This window comes from Vipera berus, assembly GCF_964194415.1.
Source record: "Vipera berus genome assembly, chromosome: 2".
NCBI classification, from domain to species: domain Eukaryota; kingdom Metazoa; phylum Chordata; class Lepidosauria; order Squamata; family Viperidae; genus Vipera; species Vipera berus.
In genome coordinates, this window is record NC_138203.1 from 18,307,915 (window position 1) to 18,335,893 (window position 27,979).

Here is a 27,979-nt window from a genome sequence, read left to right on the forward strand (position 1 = left end):
GGAATACAAGCAAAGAGACAGTATTGTGCAGTTTTAAAATACCTGAAAGCAAGTCATGAAGAACATGGGATAACTTGTTTCCTTTCACCCTAGAAGGCAGATCACAGCCAGTTGGAAGAGAGTTCAGGGAATCAGATTGTGCTTAAACCTTTTGAGTTTCCTTTTATTATCTCACTTATCTAGATGTGTTGTTTCCAAAATTCCAAGGGGCCATTGATGACTTGAATTTCTGGGAGTTTTAGACCAATATATTTGGATGTCATTGCCACAGAATTGCACAACAGCTATCCAGATGAAGACGGAGGTACTAACTCAAAATAGTCAGGAACACAGGAACATCATGAGGTAAATTAAACAGTAGTGTGCTGCAGCTGCCAAAAAAGCCAACACAGTGCTAGGCTGCATTAACAGAGGAATAGAATCAAAATCACGTGAAGTACTAATACCACTTTACAATGCCTTGGTAAGGCCACACCTGGAATACTGCATCCAGTTTTGGTCACCACGATGTAAAAAAGATGTCGAGACTCTAGAAAGAGTACAGAGAAGAGCAACAAAGATGATTGGGGGACTGGAGGCTAAAACATATAGGGAACGGTTGCTGGAATTGGGTATGTGTAGTTTAACGAAGAGAAGGGTGAGGGGTGACATGATAGCAGTGTTCCAATATCTCAGGGGCTGCCACAAAGAAGAGGGAGCCAAGCTATTCTCCAAAGCCCCTGAAAGCAGGACAAGAAGCAATGGATGGAAACTAGTCAAGGAGAGAAGCAACCTAGAACTAAGGAGAAACTTCCTGACAGTTAGAACAACTAACCAGTGGAACAACCTGCCTCCAGAAGTGGTGAATGCTCCAACACTGGAAGTTTTTAAGAAGAGACTGGACAGCCATTTGTCTGAAATGGTATAGGGTTTCCTGCCTGAGCAGGGGGTTGGACTAGATGACCTCCAAGGTCCCTTCCAACTTCTTCTTCTTCTTCTTCTTCTTCTTCTTCTTCTTCTTATTATTATTATTATTATTATTATTATTATTATTATTATTATTATTATTATTATAGTATGCAGAACACACAGAAGAAAAAGGAGGGCAAAAAGGGAAACTCCCCCTTTATACTTACAGCAACCAATTATAGCGTAGAGAGTGCATGAATCAGCATTCTCTAACTAATCAACTACAACTGTATATTCTGGCCTATTGTACACGTTACTGTTCCAGCTACTAAATTCAATATCCTAATATCTGTCAAATTTGGGGAGATTAAAGTTGTATTATGAGCAATATGACTGTAGAACAAATTATTTTGAGATTTGGACAGACATTTGGCAAAATAGCCATAATTGAATGCTGCATTGTAGATTATGCAATGAGTATCAGGAGAAGTATGACAGAAGATGATAAGTTTACTGTAATGATAAGATTACATGCTGTACTGTGAAAATGACCTTGAGAGACCGAAGGAGCAGCAGCAGTAGCAGACTAGGTCAACTGAGTCTGCAGAAGAAATGGAGGATGGCAAACATTTTATTTTTTTTAATTTTAATTCCATTTATATCCCGCCCTTCTCCGAAGACTCAGGGCGGCTTACAAGCTTAGCAGTAGCCTTCATTCTATGTATATGCCTGCTTATTAGGGCTTTCACACACACCCCAAGCGGCATTATTACAAAGTCAGCTTAATTGCCCCCAACAATCTGGGTCCTCATTTTACCTACCTCGGAAGGATGGAAGGCTGAGTCAACCTTGAGCCTGGTAGGATGCGAACCTGCACTAATTGCAGGCAGCTGGTGGTACTTAAGAAGGCATTAGCCCACTGCTCCACCAAGGCTCTCAGTGACTCTCTTTTCTTTCTTGGAATGAAAGGTCGAGATGTATTTTAACACTTGCAAGATTGTTATACAACCTTACAATACAGGTAGTGTTATACTCAAGCTTGGTGCTTCTTGTCTGGACTACCTCAAAGAGCCAATACATGTCCTTGTGTCCTTTCCTGATTAAGAGAGCCCAACCTGTGTGTGTACTCTTTAATTTTTTAAAGTTGAAGCCCATGGTTTCTGGGATGCATAGAAAGGAAGAACTAAAGAAAGGCACATTATTCTGAAATTGTTAATAATTGATTCAAAGATGTTAACATTACTTTGTTAAGACAGCCAAAATACACCACTGTCCCTTTTCTTTTTCTTTTTTGAAAGAAAAGGAGCAACGACTGCCACAAATCAACTATTTATTGCTTTCATCAATGTACCGAACAAACAAGGCTACAAAGCAGGAACCCAGCAAGGCAACAGCAGAGGCAGAGATCACCACCACCACCACACTGCCAGCAGCATTGACCAGGAGACCCAGGCCCACCCCAACGATGATTTGGGCCAGTTGGACCATACACGTCAGAGCAGCACAGTCAATACCCTTTCCTCGGCTGGAGTCTGCAGCTTCATTGTGTTTCTGATTCTGGAAGCAAACAGAGAAGGAGATGAAACCAACTGAATCAAAATTACCATTCAGGTCATCCAATCATTGTCTATTCACTGGTGTCACACAGCCAAAGCGCATCGATATTAAGACAGCTGGGAACCAAGCATTGCATAAAGTTCAGCAATGTGTACGTGGAAAGATGGAGTATAAATATGAAAGAAAGAAAAAGAAAGAAAACACGATAGCAATTCACTGTCATTAAGTAAAAATTCCCACATACTATTACCGTGATTTTATTCTATTTAGGAATTTTGTGAGGGTGTTAATATCGGAAATCAAGAGAAGAAACTTTTTCCTTGATGTAAGATTAAGAATTTAGTTTCGTTTCTAAAAAAATCTAGATTAAGTTGTTTTACAATGCTGAAAAAGCAAATAATTTTAATAACAAGAACTCCATTGTTAAAAAGTGCTGAGTCTTCTTAATTTGATATCATATACAAATTCATTCAGAAGCTTATAAATATTAGAGATAATGTGGAAATGTTTCTGGATGAAAAGATCTGTTTTCCTCTTAATTCTTTTATTTTGGGGATAGTTTAGAAAGAACAGTTGAAATCAGTCGTTCTCATGTAAATCTTTTAAGAAAGCATCTTTAAAATTGTTAGAAAGGTTTTCAAAATTACGAAAGCTCTTGATTATAGTCTTGTGCACATTCACTGGAAATCTGGTTGGTTTTGAGTGAACTTTATTCAGTATAGATAAAACTGTGTCTTATCTTGCAGTAATGACACAGAAGTAGGTAACAGGTGTACAAAACATAGGGTATGACATAAATGTGGGGAAGAAATTGCAGAGACTGTGATATTTTGCTTCCTGGATTATTTGAAATTCAATGCAAATATCATCTAGTAGCATTATAAGAGGTATCACTACTTAATTTGATCAATATAAAGGTAGCTCTTGACTTGCAACCATTCAAATTTATGATGGGTCTTCCTGGGGGTACTTATGACCTAGTTCTGGAGCTCTGGTGGCCGGGCCACTCCAGACTTAATGGACCCTGCTGAGCAATTTGGCACTCTATTACGGTTGTAACTCGAGGACTACCTGTATCCATGTGCAAAGTGGAAGCAAAGACAATGGAGGGCTTATTGGTGCCTCCTAATCAGGTGAGGATCAGGCAAAACCAAACACATTGATCCCTGGCCTAGGAACCTAAGCAGTATCTGCTGGATTCAATAGCAGTCAGATGGTTTCTAAGATATTAGCAGTACAGAAAGTTGGTCGGGATCCTTCCTTTACTTCACTATCCCTCGCCCACTTCCCTCCACTTGAAAGGGATTCCACAGCCAAGGATCTGAAGGATTCCACAGCCAAGGCAAGACAACAGCCCTCCATTTCAACTCACCAATTCCTCCTTGTGGTAATTAGCAACAAGGTTGAATGGTATAGTGTACAGTGTGCTGGACATGACACCAAACAGGGAGCACAGAGTCAGAGTAGGATGGACTTTGGGAAACAGCCCAATAAATCCCGTGCCCAGTCCAAAAAGGAGATAACCAACAAAATAGAGTCCTTTTAATCCGAGGAAAGGGAGCAGAGCTCTTTGAACGTCTGGTGGAAGAAAAAGAATGGGAAGACAAGTTAAAATGGCAGCCATTTTTTATCCCTGTTGAATATTAATGAAAAGCTTTATTGCTCCCCCTTTTTGTTAATAATAGCGACTGTTTGAAGTTACAACGGATGTCCCCAGTACTATTTATGGCTTGGATTCAAAGTTCTGAGAGCCGGATCTCCTTTGTGGTCACATGATTGGATACAAATGCTCAGCAACTGGCCTGCATTTATAACCATTTGCAGTGTCCCATGGTCCCATGACTGTAATTTACAATATATTCTGCTGGAAACTGGGGTTTACTTCTGGTTTCTGGCAGAAAGCACCCATTGCAGATAACGGGTTTGCTTAACGACCATTGCAAAACAAGTTGTAAAATAGGACACGGTGACCCACTTAACAATCAGCACGACTTTTGACTGTAATTCTGGGCTTAATTCTGGGCATAAGTCAAGAACTACCTGTACTTCATTATTTATTGAGGGTGTGCAATCTAGGTTGGCCCCTTTAAAAATGAACCAGGTTATTTCTTCCACCTCTGGGAAAGTTTTCCATGTGGTCTTTGGGATTTGGGGACTTTTCCTATAATCAGCACAGAGCAGGGCTTTTCAACCAGTGGTACGGGTACCACCTGTGGTACATTGGCACCTGGCAGGTGGTATGCAACCATCCTAGAAAAATGGTAGCGGGGGAGGGGAATGAGCTGAACTGGTGGCAGCACTACACAAGCCTGAGCAAGAGATGCCTGGAGCTGCAGGGCTGTCAGGGCTCAGCGGAAGCGCCAGGATCAGCGCCAGTCTCCAGCTGGAGCTTGGCGCTTATCCTGGTGCTTCTGCTGAGCCCAGAAGAAGTGTCAATCAGCTGGAATGTTGCAGCATCTCCGGGGTCTTGTGATTTACATTCAGATGCTTGGCAACTGATTCATATTTATGACGGTCACAGTGTCCCAGGATCACGTGAAGTGACCAAAATGTGCTGCAACCACCCAGCAGATGGGGGGGAATAAAAACCAAGCACCCACCCCACCCTCGCTGCCAATCCTCAACAGAAATGCTCACAACAATGAAAACCTCGGACAGGAGGAAGAGCGCCGCCAGGCAGGCAGACAGATGTCTTGCTCGGCTGTGGCTTGGGGGGCACTTTTTTCAGTGCCATTGTAACTCCAAACAGTCACTAAGTGAACTGTTGTAAGTCGAGGACTACCTGTACTTCATCACTTTTTTTCCTTTTTTTTTTGGGTCATCAAGTTTTTGACACCTTGCTAGGGCAACTAGTGGTACTCGGATGATGCCATATCCTAAAAGTGGTACAATGGGTGAAAAGGTTGAAAAGCCCTGGCATAGAGGACTAGGCCAGACAGCCCTTTCCCCTAACAGAAGTCAGTTTCTTTTTGCATTTATATCAATAGTAAGAACTAAAGAAACTCTGAAGGTCCATGGGAAATTCCACTTCTGAAACTAAGGATCTATTCCTACATTGGAATGTAATTATTTATTTCATGTATTAATCACATTTGTAGACTGAACAACTTTGCATATACATTACATAAGCCCAAAAATATTTATAAGATTTAATATATACAAAAATGAAGGATTTTTGCTTAACAAAAAGTGGCAAAAACAGCATGAGAAAAAGTTTCAGCTTCAGAAAAGTTTAATGATGCAAGGCACATCTTACTGAATTTTCTACCTCTGTGAGATGTTGCCAGGAGTACATATATTTTCTAGTTTTTGAAGTTTTGTTTTAAGCTGCAGGCAAGGAGAGCTTTGTTTCCAGAACTCTGGAATTGTTTTGGCAGCCAGGCCCAGATAATCTTGCCACCGATATATCACATTGTGCCATCCTCAGAATAAGGTATCGTTAGGAAGGTTTCCACAGAGGAACACAAATGTTATCTAGAGCAGAAAAGTACAAGTAGTCCTCAACTTATGACAATTGAGCGCAAAATTTCTGTTGTTAAGTGAGACATTTGTTAAGTGAGTTTTGCCCATTTTACAACCTTTCTTGCCATAATTATTAAGTAAATCACTACAGTTGATAAGTTAGTAACCCAGTTGTTAAATGTGTCTGGCTTCCCTATTGACTTTGCTTGTCAGAAAGTTGCAAAAGGTGATCCAGTGACCTTCGGACACAGCAACGGTCATCTATATCAGGGCTTTTCAACCTTATCACCCACTGTACCACTTTTAGGATCTGGCAACATCCGAGTACCACCAGTCGCCTAGCAAGGTGTCAAAAACTTGATGACCAAAAAAAAAAAAGGAAAAAAGGAAAAAAGTCAACTTACAACAGTTCGCTTATTGACTGTTCGAAGTTACAATAGCACTGAAAAAAGTGCCCCCCAAGCCACAGCCGAGCAAGACACCTGCCTGCCCACCCAGCGGCGCTCTTCCTCCTATCCGAGGTTTTCATTGTTCTGAGCATTTCTGAGCATTGTTCTGAGCATACAACTTTTCTAGGATGGTCGCGTACCACCTGCCAGGTGCCAATGTACCACAGGTGGTACCCGTACCACTGGTTGAAAAGCCCTGATCTATATGAACCAGTTGCCCAAAATCTGAATTTTGATCACATGATTACGGGGATGCTGCAAAGGTCAAAAACATCACATTTTTCAGTGCTGTTGTAAATTTGAGCAGTCACTATTGTAAGTCGAGGATTACCTGTAGCTTCTGTAATTTTCTGGAGGGTAGGGGTGGGGTTAATCTAATGAATCCAATTAGTGCTCCATGGTGGATAGAAACAACAGGAGAACTAGATCTAGCAGGAAACGTGCCCCTTAGCCAATTGGGGTGGTGATAGGCACCTCTCTGACCAATGAAAAGGGAAGTGGGTGTCACATTCAGCTATTTTTTTCAACCCATCAAAGCATAAAATTCTGGCTGTCAGGAGATTGTCAGTAGGGTTAGGGCATTCTCATTGGGGCACTTAGCAAACATGCCACATATTCAGATCCTTGCTTTATCCTTACAACTGGGATTGAAAAGATATTGATGTTCTTGAAGAGTTGCCTTTTCCCCTCAAAATACCCACAGCTGTAGATAATGTGCAGGAGATGCATTGACTGTTCAAAAGCCATATGCCAGTCAGGCAGTGAAGATATATTATGGATCCCATTAGCTAAAACATTCCGACTGGTAGAGGCCAGGAAGAAAGCCCTCTCAGCTATTGCCCACGTGGAACATTCTCGTCCCAGAGGTGTATCAGCCCCCCCCCCCTTCCTAGCCTTCCAGAAAGGTGTGAAAATATGGCTGTGCAGCTTTGCTTGGGCGCAGAGGAGCATGCAATTGTGGGGCTGGCCAGCTTCCTGAAAAACTTATTTTTAATTCATCCTTGCCTTTTTGAATATTTTAAATTTTATATTAGGTTTTTATGCATTAATATTTTTATTTTTATTATTATTAATATTTAATAATAATAATAATAATAATAATAATAATAATAATAATAATAATAATAATAATAATAATAATAATAAAAAAAAACAAATGATGATGATGATGATGGAAGGGATCTTGGAGGTCATCTAGTCCAACCCCCTGCTCAGACAGGAAACCCTATATCATTTTAGACAAATGGCAGTCCAGTCTCTTCTTAAAAACTTCCAGTGTTGGAGCATTCACAGCTTCTGGAGGCAGGTTGTTCCACTGATTAATTGTTCTAACTGTCAGGAAATATCTCCTTAGTTCTAGGTATTTGATATCTATTTAGCCATACATATTTAATTCTTGTTTTCAGGTATTTCAGTCAAGTTGAAATGGTACTCACAAGAATAGACTGAAGAAGAAATGGCATTGATGCATAAACCCCAACATCCAATCTCTACACCTCTTTTATAGGTCAGATAAGCAGTGGAATTGTGAGGAGCATAAGGATCACCTTCGAACACAATCTATAGTGCATCAAAAAAACAGGATTTAGAATGAATGGGTTGTGACATGGAACCTACACATCTCATTGTTAAAGAAAGGAGAAATCCCAAAGGCCAGAATTCAATATACAGTATAGGCAGTCCTCAATTTACGACCACAATTGGGATCAGAATTTCCATCATATGTGGTTGTGGTCATAAATCATCACATCACCAGACCCAATTTTATTGCCATTTTCACCAAGGTCATAAGTCAAGTCACTGTGCTTGTTAAATGAATCACATGGTTGTTAAGAGAATTGTGCTTCCCCGATGGTGGAGGTTTTTTTGCGGAAAGCCAGAAAAAAACTTCACAAATCACAATCATGTGACTAGAGAATACTTCAGTCATAAATGTGAGCTGGTTGCCAAGTACCCAAACTGCAATCACGCGCCCATGGGAAATAGTGCAATGATTATTAACAGTCAAAAGTGCAAATTTAAGTCATAAGTGATTATTTTGGAAGGCAATGTAAATTCAAACAGTCATTAAATGAATGGTTGTAACTTGAGGACCACTTGCACTGACCTAGAAAACAGACTATTGGGAATACAAAGCAATGAAAATATCAATATATCTGCAGTGGTTTTCTCTTGGCCTCATCTAGATTTGGGTTACCATACCACGTAGTCAGTCCCCAAGTAACTAATCGCTCAGTGCAGAGTGTATGTCATGAGTGTGCATCAGTATGGAATAAGTGGAATCGCTGCCTGCATGAGTTGATCAATTGCCTTCATTGCAATGCTTCCATGTTCACCAAAAAGGTCTTTCGATAATCCAAATGGGTTGAACACTCCGTCAACTCCAAATCTTGACCATTTTTTTCTAAGGCAGGATAGCTTACTCCCAGAAAAATGTTTTAGAGTTGACCAGAGAATTTCTCATTTTGATTAAAAGACATGTAGTCATCTGAGCTTATGGAAACTGGAAGTCTTCCAAAGAAACCCACAATGACCCAGCTTGATTAGCTTTTAGGAAATATCAAAAGGTTATTTATATAGCTTGGAGTTTCTCACTGTAACAGAAAATCTAAGAGAGAGGTCTAGTGCAGACTTGGAATGAATTCTATTGAAATCAGCATAATATTCTTCTGAGTAAGGATGCATAGGGCTACATCATATATTTGTTCATTTGTTCATACTAGTTTTGGTTAGTTGTTTTTCTAAAGCAGGACTCCTTACTAGGTGTCTACTGTCGGCTAGATGGCAGCCTCCAATTAACTTTGGTTGATCGCAACAAGCTAAACTGGATTAACTAGTTCCTACTTAGAATGAAGATCCCTAGGAAAATTCTAGAAATGTAAGCTAGACTAGAAAGTTGAATAAACTTCCCAGAAGACAGTTGAGAACTGCTTCCAGTTCGGATTCGGACCGGTCTGGATTCCAACTGGGCAGAGTCTGACGACCAGGACACGGGCGGTCTTGTCGATGTTATCTGGGAGGAGTTTGATTCTGTGACCCCGGAGGAAGTGGACAGGATTATGGGGAGGTTGAGCTCCACCACATGTTTATTGGACCCGTGCCCTTCCTGGCTGGTTTATGCAGCCTGGGAGGGGACACGAGGCTGGTTCCAGGCGGTTATATCTGCCTCTTTGAGTGAGGGTAGTTTCCCCGCCGTCTTGAAGGAGGCGGTGGTGAGACCTCTCCTCAAGAAGCCTGCCTTGGACCCAGCTGTGTTAAATAACTTTCGTCCGGTCTCCAACCTTCGCTTCCTTGCGAAGGTTGTTGAGAGTGTGGTGGCGCATCAGCTCCCTCTGGTCCTGGATGAAGCGGATTATCTAGACCCGTACCAATCGGGTTTCAGGCCCGGGTACAGCACGGAGACGGCATTGGTCGCTCTGGTGAATGATCTCTGGAGGGCCCAGGACAGGGGATATTCCTCTGTCCTAGTCCTATTAGACCTCTCAGTGGCTTTCGATACCATCGACCATGGTATCCTGCTACGGCGTCTCAGGGGATTGGGAGTGGGAGGCACAGTTTTTCAGTGGTTCTCCTCCTATCTCCTGGGACGTTCACAGTTGGTGTTGGCAGGGGGGCAGAGGTTGACCTCGAGGTCTCTCGTTTGTGGAGTTCCTCAGGGGTTGGTCCTCTCGCCTCTCCTGTTCAACATCTACATGAAACCGCTGGGTGAGATCATTCATGGTTTTGGAGCTTTTCATTTTGACCCCAAACCACCCCAGTGATGCCCTTGACATGATGTCCCGTTGCCTGGAAGCGGTTCGGGTCTGGATGGGGAGGAACAGACTTCAACTCAACCCCGACAAGACTGAGTGGCTGTGCATACCGGCATACCGGGATATTCAGAATATTCCACCTCTTTCCATGGGGGGTGAGTTATTACCCCCCATAGATAGGGCTCGCAACTTGGGAGTCCTCCTAGATTCGCGGCTTACTTTGGAAGACCATATAGTGGCGGTGACTAGGGGGGGCCTTCGCACAGGTTCGCCTGGTGCGCCAGTTGCGGCCCTATCTAGACCGGGTTGCCCTGTGAACGGTCACTCATGCGCTCGTGACCTCTCGTCTGGACTACTGCAACGCTCTCTACATGGGGCTTCCCTTGAAGACCACTCGGAGGCTCCAACTGGTACAGAATGCAGCCGCGAGAGTTGTCTTGGGAGTCTCCCGATACTCCCATGTTACACCTCTGCTCCGCGAGCTGCATTGGCTACCAGTTCTCTTCCAAGTGAGATTCAAGGTTTTGGTAATGGTTTTCAAGGCCCTACATGGCATGGGTCCGGAGTACCTCGGGGATCACCTGCTGCCGGCGTCAACTTCCCTCTGCCCTGTGCGTTCCCACAGAGAGGGCCTCCTCAGGGTGCCACCGGTCAGAGAATGTCGTCTGGTGGCCCCCAGGGGGAGGGCCTTCTCTGTGGGCGCCCCGGACTTATGGAATCAGTTGCCGGTTGAGCTCCGGACGGCGCCTGACCTTCGCTCCTTCCGATGCGATCTGAAGACCTATTTATTTGAACAAGCCGGCCTGGCCTGATGGGGGATGTGTTGGGGTTTTTATTGCGGTTTTTTATACTATTATTTATTGTTTTAGCTCGGGCTTATATTTAATTCTCTTTTAACTTTTGTACTTTGTATTTTATATGTGCCCTGTTCACCGCCCTGAGTCCTTCGGGAGAAGGGCGCTATACAAATATAATAAACGTAAACTTAAACTTCCATATTTTCCCCAAGCAAATCACATGAACATATCCTTTAGGTCTTCAGCTGAGTTTGATTCAAAGGAGATGTTATCTCTGCTGATGAAAAGCAAAGAACAGGGCCCATTTTCAGTCCACCTCTTAGCTTTAGTCTAAACTTTTAAGTGGAACTGCATGTCTTGGTGAGCTCCAGGGAATCATTATTTTAAATACTGACATTTCATATTTTGGAGAATATGAAAGATAAAAAAGCAAGGATTTTCAAATAATAAAATGCAAATGAAATCCCCAACAACCCAACCTACCCAAATTTATATAGAAAGCCTAAAGGCATCTACTTCCCTGGGATATCTGAGCTGTTAATGAATAATTCTGCATGATGTCAACAAAAGTAGAACTATTTCCTGTAAATGAAGAGCAGAGGTCTATTGCTAAGATGATGTATTCAGAAAATCAGAAGCTGAAGAGACATGTGCTATACTGCAGATACTTTAACTGGATATTTGCACTGAGCCCAAGGCCCTCGGCCCCATTTGGATGAGGTGATAAGTTCTTTTATTAAAATATGTTGCTTGCAATATAGTCAAGCTGGAACTAAATTTCCCACGTGAAAGCATACAGCCTTTTCCTGTCAATCCTTCCCTCCCTCCCTCTCCCGACCAGTCCAATGCCATCCATTGGATGGATATCTAGGTGTTTTGGAGAACATTCGGTGTTTTGAGAAATCGACTTTCCATTCCCAGCCTCTCCAGCGTCTCGGTGTCCTTGAAGACTGGCACAAACTGGTTCAAAGCATCCCTGGTTTTCCTCAACCGTCATTCCCCTTTCCCTATTTTCCAGCACTATTCTAATACATGTTTATTGCCCATTTGTTCCCCTGTTCCTCCAACACCACCCCCAACTACTGATGGCTGATGAGGAGTGAAGCCAAAGATGGCAAAACTGATACCAAGACTGGATTAGTGGCCTATCTAGTTCCACAATTTTTTAATTTCTTTAAGGTAAAGGTAAAGGTTCCCCCGCACATGCGTGCTAGTCGTTTCCGACTCTAGGGGCCGGTGCTCATCTCCGTTTCAAAGCCGAAGAGCCAGCGCTTGTCCTAGGACGTCTCCGTGGTCATGTGGCCGGCATGTCTAGACGCCAAAGGCGTACAGAGCGCTGTTACCTTCCCACCATAGTGGTCCCTATTTTTCTCCTTGCATTTTTACGTGCTTTCGAACTGCTAGGTTGGCAGAAGCTGGGACGAGTAACAGGCGCTCACTCTGCTACGCAGCACTCGGCATTCGACCCGCCAAACTGCCAACCATCTGATCGACAAGCTCAGCGTCCTAACCCACTGAGCCACCGCGTCCCTTTAATTTCTTTACCTGTCCCATAAAATCAGTGAAGAAAAGCATGTTGGAAAGGAAAGCTGTCCATCCCATCAAGTGACTCAGGCATAAGCTGCGGTAGTGAGGTGGCATGTTTAAAAGGGCTTGTAGGAGAGACATAATGGTCATCTGCCTTTGAACCTGGAAAGGGGAAAAAACGAACAAGCTTTGTAAACATCCAGATAGTAGATGGTCGAAGAACCTCCAGTGAAAGATCTGTTACCTTACTTTATGTCTGCTGAAGTATCTAAAATAAATGCCTGGTTTCAAATGCCAACCCAACCCCCGCTGCTCCACTGTGTCAGTCCAACCTCCATTGTTGTGACTATGGAGCAACTACCCAAAGGCAGATCTTGGTCTCCTGAAATTTGAAAAGCTCCTAAACATATCTTTTCATTCAGTCATTTCTTGCTCCAATGCTTTAATTAATGTTGCTTTCTAGGTTTTTTTTGTCAAGTTTCCGACGGATGAGCTCTTCAAAGGACTGTGAGGCATTATTTACCTTAAAAGTCTTTTATTAGAGCCCTATAACATCGGCAAAGCTTGCTAGGGAAGCTGGAATCTGAATTCCCCACCCCTTAGCACAATATATTAAACACAATTCTCCTCCTTTTCATTGCTGTCATTAATCACATTCTCCAATTGGTTTGAAGGGTCAGTTTTCCCTTCTGTTAGACAACCCGCCAAATTCTTATCTTCTCTTATTTCAAGACAGCCTTGAGAAATGTTCTTCCCCCCTCCCACAGCAGCAACAACTGATTCTAGCTCTAAAAGTAACACACAAGTTTTAAATATGAAATAGCTGCTTCTTCATCTTTTGTCAAAGCAAGAACATTCAATGTTAGCAGCACTGACAGTTTTAATGTATTGCTTTAAGTATTTTATTTCTATTTTTACAGTAAACCAAGGTGTTTTGACATAGGAAATAGTACACAAATATATTACATTTATGAATGAATGAATAATAAAAGAGTGCCTTAAAATTCTAGCTATATAAACTGTATCTGGGTTGTATAGCTCAGGGGTCCCCAACCCCCAGTCTGGGGCCTTGTACCAGGCCACGGCATGCCAGCAACTGGTCTGCACAAACAAGCAAAGCCCCATCTGCAGGATGCAGGCAGCACACAAAACCACACACCCTCCAATCCACGGAAAAACCTCTCTCCACAGAAACAATCCTTGGTGCCCAAAAGTTTGGAGACCTCTAGTATAGCGGATGGGTCAAAACTCACATGCAATCCCCAGAACTGATTTTTCTGGCAACCAAACCTTCTGTCGAATAGACAGGGTGAAATAGTCTGTTTTTTAAGGAGTTAAGGAACAAAATGGGTATTTTTTTCATTTCTTGAAAAAGCCCAAATATTTCTCTATCCAAATGGGCTAATGTTCCCTATTTAGGGAAGTATCCTGTAGCATGATTTGTGCTTTATGCTTTTGTAAGATGTAAGGTACCCATTCTCTCCCAAAACAACAGTAACAAATAGCTAATCTCCATAAAGTGTCCTGATCTCCTCTAAAGCAGAGGTCCCCAACCTCTGGGTCACAGCCCACTAGTAGACCATGAGCTGTTTGCAACCAGGCAGCAGAAATGGCGGAGGAGCGTGTGCGCGCACATACATCCCCACTTGCACGAGTACTAGTGAGCATGTGTGCACATGCTCCATTCGCATAAGCAATGGAGCTGCGCACTCATGCACCGCTTACCAGCTGCTCGCATTAAGCCATCCCCTCTCTCTCCCCTCCCGCCGGTCCACAAAGCCAGAAAGATTGGGGAACTGCTCTAAAGTGCTCCAAATATTGGTCCTGCTCACTCAGATGATATATCGGCATCTCCAGAATGGTCCTCTGCAGCTCCTAGAAGCCAAAAGTGTTAGTTGACCCTTCTTTGTAAATTTGCTCACAGTTCTAAGGTTATGAGAGAGCCAATTTGGTGTAGTGGTTAGACTAGAAATGAGTTCTAGTCCCGCTTAGTCACAAAGCCAGGTGAGTGGCCTTGAGCCAATCATTTTCTCTCAGCCTTAGGAAGGAGATAATGGCAAACTACCTCCAAAATTTTTGCCAAGAAAACTTGCCAAGAAAAAGTGTTCAGGCAGGTACCAGGAGTCAAGACTGATTCAAACACACCCAAAAAGCAAACAAAACAAAACAATTAAGGCTATACAAGAGATTGGTTCTCTACTGGATCTATGCTTTTTTGAGTTTCCTAATGAAAGAAAGGTAGGATATAACTGTCTGTTCTAAACAGATAGCAAAAGACAACGCTATTTCCTTTTTCCAATGCAGATGATGGAGTGCTTTGCAGAACTGCCTCGGGGAAGAATATCCAGCCAATTTCAGAAGCAAGGGATTTTTGTGTCTTGGTTTGGACTGGAAATTAATGAATGATCCTTAACCCATGATGACTACCAGTTAATGTCCATCAGCCATCTTGGAAGCCTTTTTGGTAATCAACCACGGAAGCCCTTCAGGGTCATGGCAAGTAGATGTACAAGCTGAGCATTGCCCAAAGGCACCATGATACAAGGTGTGCCAAATTAAGTTTTAAAAATCAATTCTCCATTCTAAACACCCAACTGCATCTGCCCACTTATGTCAGGTTTCACTTCATCCAAAACAAATGTAGCCCATTTGGACAGAGAAATATTTGAGTTACAGAATTTCTCTTCGGGCATATTTGCATAGTTAGATACAGAAGTCAGCCCTCTTCTGTTCAGTTTTTTAATGCCGGTTCCTCAGAGTTAAGGTTGCTATTGATTGCACAAGATTGTTTGTGCAATCTTCTTCCTTGGTTGGACAGCTCAGCTTTGATTAAAACAAGATGAGGTGAGGCCCACTAGCTTAAAGCCAAATATTCATGCAGAGAAGCTGAGAAGGTGGAACTGTTGAAAACACTTAGGCCAAATATCCAGATACTGACATAGGTAGATTTGGATGCAAAGTGATCTGAAAAAAATCTCAGACGTAAAGTGCATATTAACATTTCGTTTTCCTAGACTCCATCTAATGCATGATGTTATCCATTTCTTTTCTAGGATTAAAACTTACTGTAAACTCATATGAAATCAAACTGTATCATAGACCTTCTTTGTGTTCCTCTATTTCCTGAAGTGCATTTTGTTTTGTTTTTTTCAAAATGCTTTGAGGATTTAAACATGGTTCAAATACCAGATTCTTAATGTAACCTGGTTTGAACTTTTTACAGATCAAGAATATCCGATATTTAAAGAAGAGTAAAAAAATACGGCATGCATAATTCGATTTTTTTCACTAAATGTTTTCATTCAATGATATAGCACAGGTTTCCAAATTCATCCTTTCCACAACTGGAAAGCATCAAATCAAATCAAAATTAATCAAGCGAATTAATGTAGCCAGGCACATATATTGCTTTTCTGGAATCAATGCCAAAGTTTTATCTTCAAAAATGGAAGATTTTATTGAACAGAGCCTCTATCTTCATAGCTGCACTAATGTAGGATTAGCAGATATTGACATAAGAGGTTTAAAACAGGAATAAGCAAACTGACACCCAGCTGACGTTATTGATGCCAACACCTCACACCTGCTATACAGCAAAAACCAATAAACATTTTAGTAGATGACTTTTGAATCCATCCTTCACAGACTTTGAAGGAGCTAAGATTTGAAATAAAATCCAGAAAGGCCTTTCTTCTTTATTATACTTCACTTTATTCTTGTTGAGGCCTACCACATCCGTCAAAGCCAATAACCCCTCAGGGGCATTCCAAAATGGTTTTGAAAAAAGTCAAGACAATGGTTGTGTTTATTCAATTGAAGGTTTGTCCCCTTTTATGTGTGTGTTGCAGGTGCAGTGTTCATAAAAAGGGGTGGTGCTTCAATTATGTCGGCACAGTCACCATCTTGATTTTCTTCTAGGAATGTATGATATCTAAAGTTTAGTGATCTGTGGAATGTAATCCAGAAGAGTTTATAAGACTGGTAACAAGAAAATTCATCCATTACCAAAGACTGGTAGCTTTTAGTTGTGTTTTGTTTCTTATAACACCAACTTATGAATGGATTGTGTGGTTTGAAATAACTTCTCTAGATATATTGACATGGCAACTGCCACTTGGTTTAGCCCACACAGCTAATGACAAATACATTTTTATGTTATTAGTGACACACAAATATCAGAGTGGCAGTCCAAAACATTTGGAGGACACCAGATCTATCTTTGGTCTAAAATACAGAGAGAGAGAGAAAGAAAGAGACAAATATTTCTCATGTTTTTACAATCACGTGGCAAGCATGAAATTTTCATGTATACAAGGTACTGATATCTTGGAGAATAAGGTGAAGAGTCAAGCAAAATCCCCCACAGCAACAAGCCTACAAAGACTAATAGCCTAAGCTTGAAGAGATGGAGCCATGTCATTGAAGTTATCACGAAGCTGCAGATACATTCCATTCAGAAAAATGGATTAAATCGCATCCCAGTCCTCAACTTACAACTACAATTGTGCCAAAAACGTATGTTGCTAAGCGAGACAGTTGTTAAGTGAATTTTGCCCCCGTTATTAAATTAGTAACACGGCTGATAAGTGAATCTGGCATTCCGATTGATTTGCTTGCCAGAAGGTCGCATAAGGTGATCACATGACTCCGGTTCACAGCAACCGTCATAAATACCAGTCAGTTGCCAAGCATCTGAATTTTGATCACATGACCATGGGGATGCTGCAGTGGTTGTAAGTGTGAAAAATGGTCATAAATCACTTTTTTTTCAGTGCTGTTGTAATGATGATTAAATGAAAGACTGTAACTCGAGGACTACCTCTAATGATGACATTTTCTGAATTGTGCACAAAGTTTAGAAAAAGAATAATTCATGGCAATTGATCGTTTATTTATTCGGCTTATTTGTACACAACCCATTTCCAAAGATTTCATTCCAGATTTAGGCTTTTTGGGGGGAGGATCACGTGACAGTCCCAATGAACGTTTCACGAGATGGGAGACAGCATTTCAATAATTAAAATAAAATAAATTGTAAACTTAAAAATAACTGTTACCTGAACTTCTGCTTTTGTGGTAGGTTTCTGCTGCTGGGGTGAAATCTGTATTTCACTGTTTTCACTGTTGTTCTTGACAGTTTCTATGGCCCCATATTGATCAGGCTTAGAGGTTTTCACCAGGACTTTGGTCTCAGCACCAGTGTGGACAAGAGGGGCTTCAGGGATGCTGCACAAATGTACCATAAGGCAGAGCAGGAACACAAGGGCACCACAAAAGAACATCACATGGAATTCTGACCCAAAATACTTTCCCAGAATGGTTGCTCCCCAATCAATGGCCCCTGTCAGGTATCCCAGAGCCCCTCCAAGACCTAAAGAAAAAGGAAAGAAAAATGCTGTTCACTTTAATATAGACAGTAAAATTATAAGGTAAAGGTAAAGGTTCCCCCGCACATGCGTGCTAGTTGTTTCCAACTCTCAGGGCTCATCTCCGTTTCAAAGCCGAAGAGCCAGCGCTTGTCCGAGGACGTCTCCGTGGTCATGTGACCAGTATGACTAGACGCCAAAGGCGCACGGAACGCTGTTACCTTCCCACCATAGTGGTCCCTATTTTTCTACTTGCATTTTTTACGTGCTTTCGAACTGCTAGGTTGGCAGAAGCTAGGACGAGTAACAGGCGCTCACTCTGCTACGCAGCACTCGGGATTCGACCCGCCAAACTGCCGACCTTCTGATCGACAAGCTCAGCGTCCTAACCCACTGAGCCACCGCGTCCCTTAGTAAAACTATACTTAATGCTAAATTGTCAGATTATTGTCACTATCACATCTGTTTTGCAAGTTTTGTATTGAGTGTATTGTTGTTTCTTATTTCAAACCTTATTACAGTTAGCAACCATATAAATAGATTTTCTCCATGACAAACTATATGCTATAATAATAAAATTAAAACATGCAAAACTTTAGTTCTTGTGGGTAGACAAACTGAAATATGTGATCATTTAGAACAATTTCCAAGATGCGCACCAGATCTGTTTACAGCAACACAGTCCCATCCAGCACCAAAAATGGCATAATCTCAGAACCCAGAGCCCCTGTCATGCCAGGGATCAGTTGAAGCCTGTTGTTCCCTATCCAGATCCTCATAGCCTCCAAACACTGGGTTAAGAACATCCATACATTGCTTAATTCTCCAAGGATAGAGGTGTCTAATTGGGTATCTTGGTTTACAGATGATACCTCACTCACCCAACAGCATCATGTAGATGTTGAATAGGAACAGAGAGAGCATCCAATTCTGTGGCACCCTACATAGTAGGAGCTGAGGGTGGGATTTCTCTCCCCCCTACACAGTCACCACCAACTACTACCTACCCTGGAGACAGGAGGTGAACCAGCACAATACAGTGCCACCTACCCCCAATCCCTCGAATTGATCAAGAAGAATAAAATGACCAATAGTATTAAAAGCCACTGAGAGCTCAAGCACAGCAAGGATGGTTGCACAACCCCTATCCCACCCGTGCCAGAGATCATCCAAAAGTGTGGCTAATGCCATTTCTGTCCCATACCTGGCTTGAATCCTGACTGAAAGGGATCCAGATATTCCAAATGATAAATACTACATGTTTATCATTGTTGGTTACTATATTATTGGGGGTTTTTTTCCATGATATATGCATGAAATAAATAACCACAGAAGCATCAATAGTAGTGACAATATTGTAAGGTATGTTTGTGTGTATCTGCCTTGGAGTCAGCAGTGACTTCCAGTGACTGCCTGGACAGTCCAGTTTTCTTGGCAAAATCTTTTCAGAAGCTGTTTGCCATGGCCTCCTACCTAGGGCTGAAGGAGGAACTGGCTTTGTCCCCAAGGCAGGACTAGAATTCTCTGTTCTTAACCACGATACCACATTGGCTCTTAGGTTTTTATGATATATAAAGTCAGGCTAATAGACAGCAACTGGCACCAAGTTTACGACCGAGGGTGGATTTTTGAACCTGTATCTCTGTAGTCCTAGTCCAGCATTCTAAACACTGCATTACAGAGGTTTAGCCCCCAGCCTGGTTTGACTCCCTGCCGTGATTGGTAATTGCTAATGAACAAAAATCTTAACTGGTAGCTCTTGACCCAGGACGAATGTCATTTGCAGTATCAAGGAAGTAAAAGTAGCATCACTGTGATAAGAACAACTGGTAGTTTCAAGAAACCAAATTTGGTAACACACTGATGAGCAAAAAATTTTATTTTATTTTTTTATTTTAATTCCATTTATATCCCGCCCTTCTCCGAAGACTCAGGGCAGCTTACAAGCTTAGCAGTAGCCTTCATTCTATGTATATGCCTGCTTATTAGGGTTCTGCTGCAAATGTAACTTCAAATCAAAATTAATCTGAGCTGCAGTGAGTTAGTTTGAAACCTGGAGTGGTGGCAGGTAGGTATAATAACATTTTCTCTGGGACTGAAAAGTGAATCTCCATAGCTTTGCCTAAAATAAGAATGAAAATATATTCTTATATCTCCATAGGCAGGAAGCTTTAGGAAACAAGAACTACGATATACGTGCAGTTATGCAAGTACCATTCAAGGAATGAAACCACCATCATTAACATCACATGACTCAAGCTTCTTTCATCCAAAGTTGTAAGTATAATATTTGCTATCATTGTATTTTTGTGGGAGTGAGCAATGCATGCACACATTTCGTAATTTGCCCTAAAGGCAGTGGTGGGATTCAGCCGGTTGGCACCACTTGGGCAGAACCGGTAGCTACTTTTTTGTTGCCCAGGCCCAGAATGGACTTCCAGAAGGGGCATCCACACAGAGAACCGGTTGTTCACATAATTGAATCCCACCACTTTCAAACAGTCAAATTCATGTAATGTGATACGAAAACAACTCTTGATTATTGGCTTGCCACTGGGGCAACAGCATGGCCTAATTTGTTCTTTGCTTCAGGGTGATGTATTTGGATCCTTTTAAGATTATATACAGGAATGTTCTTTTCTGTCTCATGAGAAAATAAAAGGGAAATGTATAGAAAAAGCGATAGCAAACTACTTGGTTTTTTTTTTCAAGAAAACAATGATTTTTGTCTATTGGGCCCTCAGCAGTTTATTTATTTATTTATTTAATAATATTTCTATACCGCCCTTCTCCCGAAAGACTCAGGGCGGTGAACAGGGCAAGAATAAAAATACAAATTACAAAAGTTAAAACAAGATTAAATAAATGCCCACATGCTAAAATACATCTTTAACACCACCACCCCAATCCCCTCATCAGGCCAGGCCAGCTTGTTCAAAAAAGTATGTTTTTAGCTCGCAGCGAAAGGAGCGAAGGTCGGGCGCCGTCCGGAGCTCAACCGGTAGCTGATTCCATAGCTCCGGGGCGCCCACAGAGAAGGATCTCCCCCTGGGGGCCACCAGTCGACATTCTCTGACCGGTGGCACCCTGAGGAGGCCCTCTCTGTGGGAACGCACAGGGCGGAGGGAAGTCGATGCCGGCAGCAGGTGTTCCCTCAGGTACTCCGGACCCCTGCCATGTAGGGCTTTGAATACCATTACTAGTACCTTGAATCTCACCCGGAAGGCAACTGGTAACCAATGCAGCTCACGGAGCAGAGGTGTAACGTGGGAGTATCGGGAGACTCCCAACACAACTCTCGCGGCTGCATTCTGTACCAGTTGGAGCTTCTGAGTGGTCCTCAAGGGCAGCCCCATGTAGAGAGCGTTGCAGTAGTCTAGTCGAGAGGTCACGAGCGCGTGAGTGACTGTGCATAGATCATCCCGGCTTAGATAGGGCCGCAACTGGCGCACCAGGCGAACCTGGGCGAAAGCCCCCCTAGTCACAGCTCCTATGTGGTCTTCTAGGGTGAGCCGTGAATCTAGGAGGACTCCCAAGTTGCGAGCCCTATCTACGGGGGGTAATAGTTCACCCCCCATAGCGAGAGGGTGAACCTGGTTTACAGGAGTCTTTACTTTTAGTGAGACTAAATACATAACATAATCCTCTTCTCCTTGACTCCAATTGGATGTTGTGAAGTTGATTGCTCTAGGACAGGGGTAGGCAACCTCGGCTCTTTTATGACTCATGGACTTCAACTCCCAGAATTCCTGAGTCAGCTATGCTGGGAGTTGAAGTCCATGAGTCATAAAAGAGCCGGGGTTGCCTACCCCTGCTCTAGGACTATAACTTTGATTTTAAAAACAAATTAAAAATCTTCACTGTTGAATCTTTTCTAACCATTACGGTAAGCAAAGAGAAAAAGACCCTCCAAATTATTTTAAACAGACCCACAAAATCCACTATCCCTAGACCAGGGGTCAGCAACCTCAAACAGTGAAAGCGCCACTCGGAACCGGTTCCCTCACAAAAGGAAAAACTGGGAGCCGCAAAAAATATGTGCGCATACGCGTACATGCGCAGAACAGGGTTTGACTGAAGAGTAGAGCCAAGGTGAGATATGCACCTACCCTGCATATTTGAATTGATTGGTTGAACTTTTTTAGTCCCGCTTTTTTTTTTTGGACTGCACATGTACCAGGAGCCGCAGGAGATGGCTGAAAGAGCCGCATGCGGCTCCGGAGCCGCGGGCTGCAGACCTGTGCCCTAGACTATTCCAGAGTTATGAGATTAGTGTTCTGTGTTCATTTTGGAAAAGGTATTCTTCCCTTCCACCAGCTCTGGTAACCACAAGATTAAGTTTCTAAACAAGGCTTGCAATGATGCTCTGAATCAGCTGATCAGCGCAACCCAGATCTTAAGGGTGGGAAGGAAAATGCACTGGCCAATTTCTGCATTTCCAGAGGAGTATAGAAGAGGAACTATTATCTTGGATTTACCTGTCAGGAGCGCATGATAATGGAGCCCCTTCTGCTTGTCCTGGTGAGTGCAGACATCAAATAAATACGCCTTGATGGGTCCATCAATAAAATCGGCAGCAAAATCAAACAGCACAACTCCCAGCATGGTAATAATTATAGCCCACGTCTTCCAGGTGCCTTGATCAACAACCAGAACTGTAAGAGAAAACATCTGGCTTTGTTGACAGTTATTTTTTATGCCAACCTTCCCCCAACTTGCTGAGGTCCAATTGACCCAATGAGGGAAGTACATTTGCAACATAAAAACACATTTAAATGCATGTAACTCAACTTGTACAGCTAATGTTTAAGTGTACCATTACCGGATTAAATCATGCATACCATTCTAATTTCTGTTTGAACACTAACAGCATTAAGGATAGTCCTCAACTTTCAACCACAATTGGGACCAGAATTTCTGTTGCTAAACAAGTTGTTTATTAAGTGAGTTGTGCCCAATTTTATGACCCTTTTTGCTACAGTTGTTAAGCAAATCACACTATCAAAATGAATCTGGCTTCCCCCATTGGTTTTGCTTTTTGAGAGTCAGCTGGGAAGATTGCAAATGGCAATCACTTGACTCCAGATGCTGCAGCTATCATAAATACATGCCGGTGGCCAAGCGCCCAAATTTTGATCATGTTGCAATGCTGCAATGGTTGTAAGTGTGACTGCTCATAAGTCATTTTTTTCCCATGCTGTTGTAACTTTTAACAGTTGCTAAAGGAATGATTGTAAGTTGAGAACTACCTGTATTCTTCCTGATTAAACTATGTACTGATTACAAAAGCAGATTTGATTAAGCTATCATTCAAAAATTTGTGTAGAGTTGAACCTGGATCAAGGGGATTGTGGTTCAAGTCCTCATTCAACCAATTACTCATAAGGAGCCTCTGGGCCAATTACACTTGCTCAGCCCAGCTTTTTTCACAGAATGATTGCAAGGATAAAATTAGGGGAGATCATCATAAACACTGCCTATGGTTTCTAGAGTAAAGATGAGGCATTATTATTAATAATCATAATTTATTTACATGCCACCCAACTTCCAGGATCTCTGGATCTTTTATAAATTGTTCTAAAACATTAATGGAAGAAAACAACACAAAACAAAAAAGAACAAAGATGGCAGAGATGATAAATCCAGATGGGAACAAGAAAGGTATAAAGATAAATAATTAATGCAATTATTAATAAATAAATACTTACAGGGAAAAGACTCTGTAATTATGAATATAACAAACAAAATCAGAGTATTGAAATCTACACTCACGCATAGTTTTGGGGGTTTTTTATGCTGGTAGCTTCAGCAAAACTCAAATATCACTGAACAACAATTAAGAGACCAAAGGAGATTCAGCACCAGAAATAAAATATTAGCAAAATTGGAAAATATTTAGAAAAAATGTGAAAATGGAAGACCTCAAAATAATAGTAGAATAGTAGAAGAAACTCAGATAAGAACAACTGGAAATATAAAGGAAAAAACGGATATGAATTATAGAAATGATAGCAGATCCCCTGCATGGCTTGCCCCTGTGACTATGTAGGACAGACAACCACCAGATTGCAAGAACACGAGTAGTCAGATTAGGAGACCAGAACTCATTGGTAGCCTCACATTGGAATAAATAAGGATATACATTCAATTTTGCAGCTACTAAGAGTGTTGGACGAGAAGGTACAAAAACTGCCAGGGAAGTGATTGAAGCCTGGGAAATGGGCCCCTCTTCAGTCAATAGGAATGCTGATTTATCGCCAGGTTATCAAGTACTTAGGAGGCGAGGGCTTGGCAGCACAAGGAAACAATAGCCAACAACGTAACAGCCAGCCATCAACACCTCAATCAAGAACTAAAAAGCCACACATAACAGGCACCATATAAATACTACACACAGAATAGCCCAAAGCACATACTCTGTTACAGGTAAGTTCTTAAAAGCTTGAAAGACTAAACCTCTGGTCCCGATGACTGACCCAGATTGGATTCTATAGAAATGATAACTTAAGAGTAGGGGTCCCCAACCCCTGGGGCGTGGCCCACTACTGGGTTGTGGCCTATTCAGAATTGGGCTGTGTAAGTGGGGGCCAGCATGCACATGCACAGCTCGATTTGCACAAGCTAAAGGCCTGGGCATACACACTGAGTGCCCGCCAGCCCACGACTTGCGCAAGGACTGCATGTGCACGCATGTGCACCGGCCCACCACTCATTTGGCCGTTTCCCTCTCCCCCACCCAGCCAGGCTACCAAGCCACAAAGGTTGGGGATTGCTGACTTAGAGGAAGTAATAACCACAGAGCCAGTACAGGCCAGCGCTGAAACAACCTATGAACTGTTTCCCTGTCAAGAAGAATTAAAAGAGAAAAGTATAACATATGCAGAATTAGCAGTTAGAAAGACAAAGACTGCCAACATTGAAAGTAGTGCCCAAAAAAGACCTGGCACCTTTAATGAACAATGTGAATAAGGTGCTTGCAAAGATTAAAATAATGTCTATCAAACAGACTAACCAATCTTCACAAGGTTGTCATTATCATTTGAAAACCGAAAATGACATACTTTGAAGGGGAGGCTCTTTATCTGGATAATATAAAGCAAGGTTCCTGCACCTGTCCTTTATCCAAACCAATATTCTGTCATCAACTTCATTTTTTGGGACCACTATGTAAGTCATAAATGGGACGTGGTGGCTCAGTGGGTTAGGACACTGAGCTTGTTGAGCAGATGGTTGGCAGTTTGGTGGGTCAAATCCCGAGTGCCGTGTAACAGAGTGAGTGCCTGTTACTCGTCCCAGTTTCTGCCAACCTAGCAGTTCGAAAGCACATAAAAATGCAAGTAGAAAAATAGGGACCACTATGGTGGGAAGGTAACAGCGTTCCGTGCGCCTTTGGCATCTAGTCATGCTGGCCACATGACCACGGAGACATCCTCGGACAAGTGCTGGCTCTTCGGCTTTGAAAGGGAGATGAGCACCGGCCCCTAGAGTTGGAAACGACTAGCACGCATGTGCGGGGGAACCTTTACCTTTACCTTATGTAAGTCATAGGCCATGACACTGAATCGCCCATGTTAAAAAAAAGGAAAATCTAAAGAAAAACATGAAAAGATTTTAAATGGCCAATCCCCGCCATCTCACAAAATCCTGGGCCCAAATGCCAGAATGAACAAACTTGAGAGATTTCAGCCATGATTAATATACTTGTATTTTGCCTCCACAGCTTAAATATGCAGTACTCCAATGCATCAGTTTGAGAAGTAATGGTCAGCAATATAGCCAATAAGCTATTGTACCTGCCTTCCCTGTTGTAATTCCTAAACTGAGCCAAATTACCAGGATATTGCATATTATTTAACGAACTTGCAACACTCTGTGCCTTTAAGTAATGAAACAATCTGGCTGTTGTGTTATCTTTTTTTCCACTGCAAATATCAGGCCTCTGCATGAGAAGCCATTAAGTAATGATTGCATAATTGTTATTCATTAAACCAATTTATATAGATCTGAATATTTATATAATACGGATTGGAGGTTTGAATTAAACAATAGGATTGAGATGAATCCTAAGCCTTTAGATTTTAAACCCTTTTCTTTGTTCTCAAAGTTTCTGAAACAAAGTGTCAGTCATACTGTATTTATCTACACAAATATTAAAAATACATTCAGAATGCTAACAGTATTCTTGTCAAGCTAACTTCAGATTTAAATCTATCCTTTCCAGCCCTGAGATTCAACTAAGATTTCTTTCTTGTTTTTATATACGAAGTCTACGCTGATGAGCCCTGCCAACTGACTTATTGCAGATGCACTAACATATTCAACCAAGAATGTTCACAATCTCCAATCTCTCTCCTTAACACTCAGTTTGGTTTTCCTGACTCAGCAACAGGTTGTGTACTCACTCACCTGAGATTACTGCATCTCCGTTGAGGTAAAAAGCCATCCCCAGGAGCATCAGAAGGCCAAGGATCAAGATAAACGGTCTTCGCTTGCCCCACCTAGAACTGCAGTGGTCGCTGACTGAACCCACCACCGGCTGCAGCAGAAATCCTAGGATGGGGCTGATAAGCCATACAAAGCTATAAAGGCTTTTGGGGAGCCCCACGGTGAGCAACACAGGGGTGACAAAGGCAGCTTCAACTGCGTAGCAGAACTCGCGACCAAACATGATCGTGCTGTGCATAATCAACTGGCCTGTTCTCTTCTTGGAAGGCTTCACTGGCTTAAAGGGAGATTTCCCAGTTAAGGACTTAAACACAGTTTCTTCTTTTCTACTGAGGGATCCCATTCTGGCAGTGCCCAAATTGCAGGACCGGAGGAGCTTGGCTATTATCCTGTTGGGTTAGAGTCATTGGGCTGGTATCTAGGAGGTTGATCCACCAGGCATAAATCCTTTGTCAGGGCGTAGCAAAGAAAAGACCCGGAGGGGCCATGCATATTTCCCATAGCTCTGGAATCACAAGTTACAGAGAGGGGGGAGTGGAAGGGGAAATACGTCTGTGTCTCTGAAAGAAGATTAGCACAGTTAGAGCTCCTGGCTGGAAAATGCCCAGCTCTTTTATCATTGGAAGATTATATCCAAGTGTATCACATGTCTACATAGGGCAGACTTCAAAGTTATTTTGAAGGCGTGTGTATATTTATGGCATGGAATAGTTTAATAAGTTGCTCCTTCTTATACTGCAAGCAGTCAGGGTGTTAATGTCTCTGTCAATGCTGTCAGCAGAAAAAAAGAATAAATCTCTTCTCTTATTTCAGATAGTAATCAAGATCCCAAGCAACCTTCCTGGAGAAAAACCATAGCATGAGATCTACTAGTCTTCCAGTGGGCAAATGATCCCATGTTTTAATGCTCAGGTTTTCCGTCCTTGTGTGCCATGGTCTATGAATGTTTGGGGTTGTTTACCTGGATGGAAAGGAAGATAAAGCTTTGGTCAGTTTAAAGGTAAAGGTAAAGGTTCCCCCGCACATGCATGCTAGTCGTTTCCAACTCTAGGGGCCGGTGCTCATCTCCGTTTCAAAGCCGAAGAGCCAGCGCTTGTCCGAGGACGTCTCCGTGGTCATGTGGCCGGCATGACTAGAAGCCAAAGGCGCACGGAACGCTGTTACCTTCCCACCGTAGTGGTCCCTATTTTTCTACTTGCATTTTTTTACATGCTTTCGAACTGCTAGGTTGGCAGAAGCTGGGACGAGTAACAGGCGCTCACTCTGTTACACGGCACTTGGGATTCAACCCGCCAAACTGCCGACCTTATGATCGACAAGCTCAGCGTCCTAACCCAATGAGCCACCGCGTCAGTTTACAGTTATATTAATCTGTTTGGACCGATGATAATCCAAGTCTACGTGGTTTGTTCTTGTTTAACCATCACAAAGATTTGAAAATAAGTGGTGCACAAATCACAGAAGCAACAGGAGCTCTAGCTATTACCCCCCCGTAGATAGGGCTTGCAACTTGGGAGTCCTCCTAGATTCGCGGCTTACTTTGGAAGACCATATAGTGGCTGTGACTAGGGGGGCCTTCGCCCAGGTTCGCCTGGTGCGCCAGTTGCGGCCCTATCTAGACCGGGATGCCCTGTGTACGGTCACTCATGCGCTCGTGACCTCTCGTTTGGACTACTGCAACGCTCTCTACATGGGGCTTCCCTTGAGGACCACTCGGAGGCTCCACCTGGTACAGA

At 42.5% G+C, this 27,979-nt stretch overlaps 1 protein-coding gene across 1 annotated transcript; it reads right to left on the reverse strand.

Annotated features, from left to right (window-relative positions):
* Window positions 1-2,214: 2,214 nt before the first annotated feature.
* Window positions 2,215-27,193, reverse strand: SLC45A2 (solute carrier family 45 member 2; the record flags this gene model as incomplete). The annotated part of the gene is made up of 7 exons (XM_081319733.1): window positions 26,205-27,193; window positions 22,277-22,453; window positions 17,490-17,803; window positions 12,451-12,594; window positions 7,793-7,916; window positions 3,818-4,023; window positions 2,215-2,445 (listed from the first exon to the last, which is right to left on the reverse strand). The coding sequence occupies exons 1-7, from the start codon at window positions 26,584-26,586 to the stop codon at window positions 2,215-2,217; spliced, it is 1,578 nt and encodes a 525-aa protein (XP_081175859.1). The 5' UTR covers window positions 26,587-27,193.
* Between the last annotated feature and the right edge of the window lie 786 nt (window positions 27,194-27,979).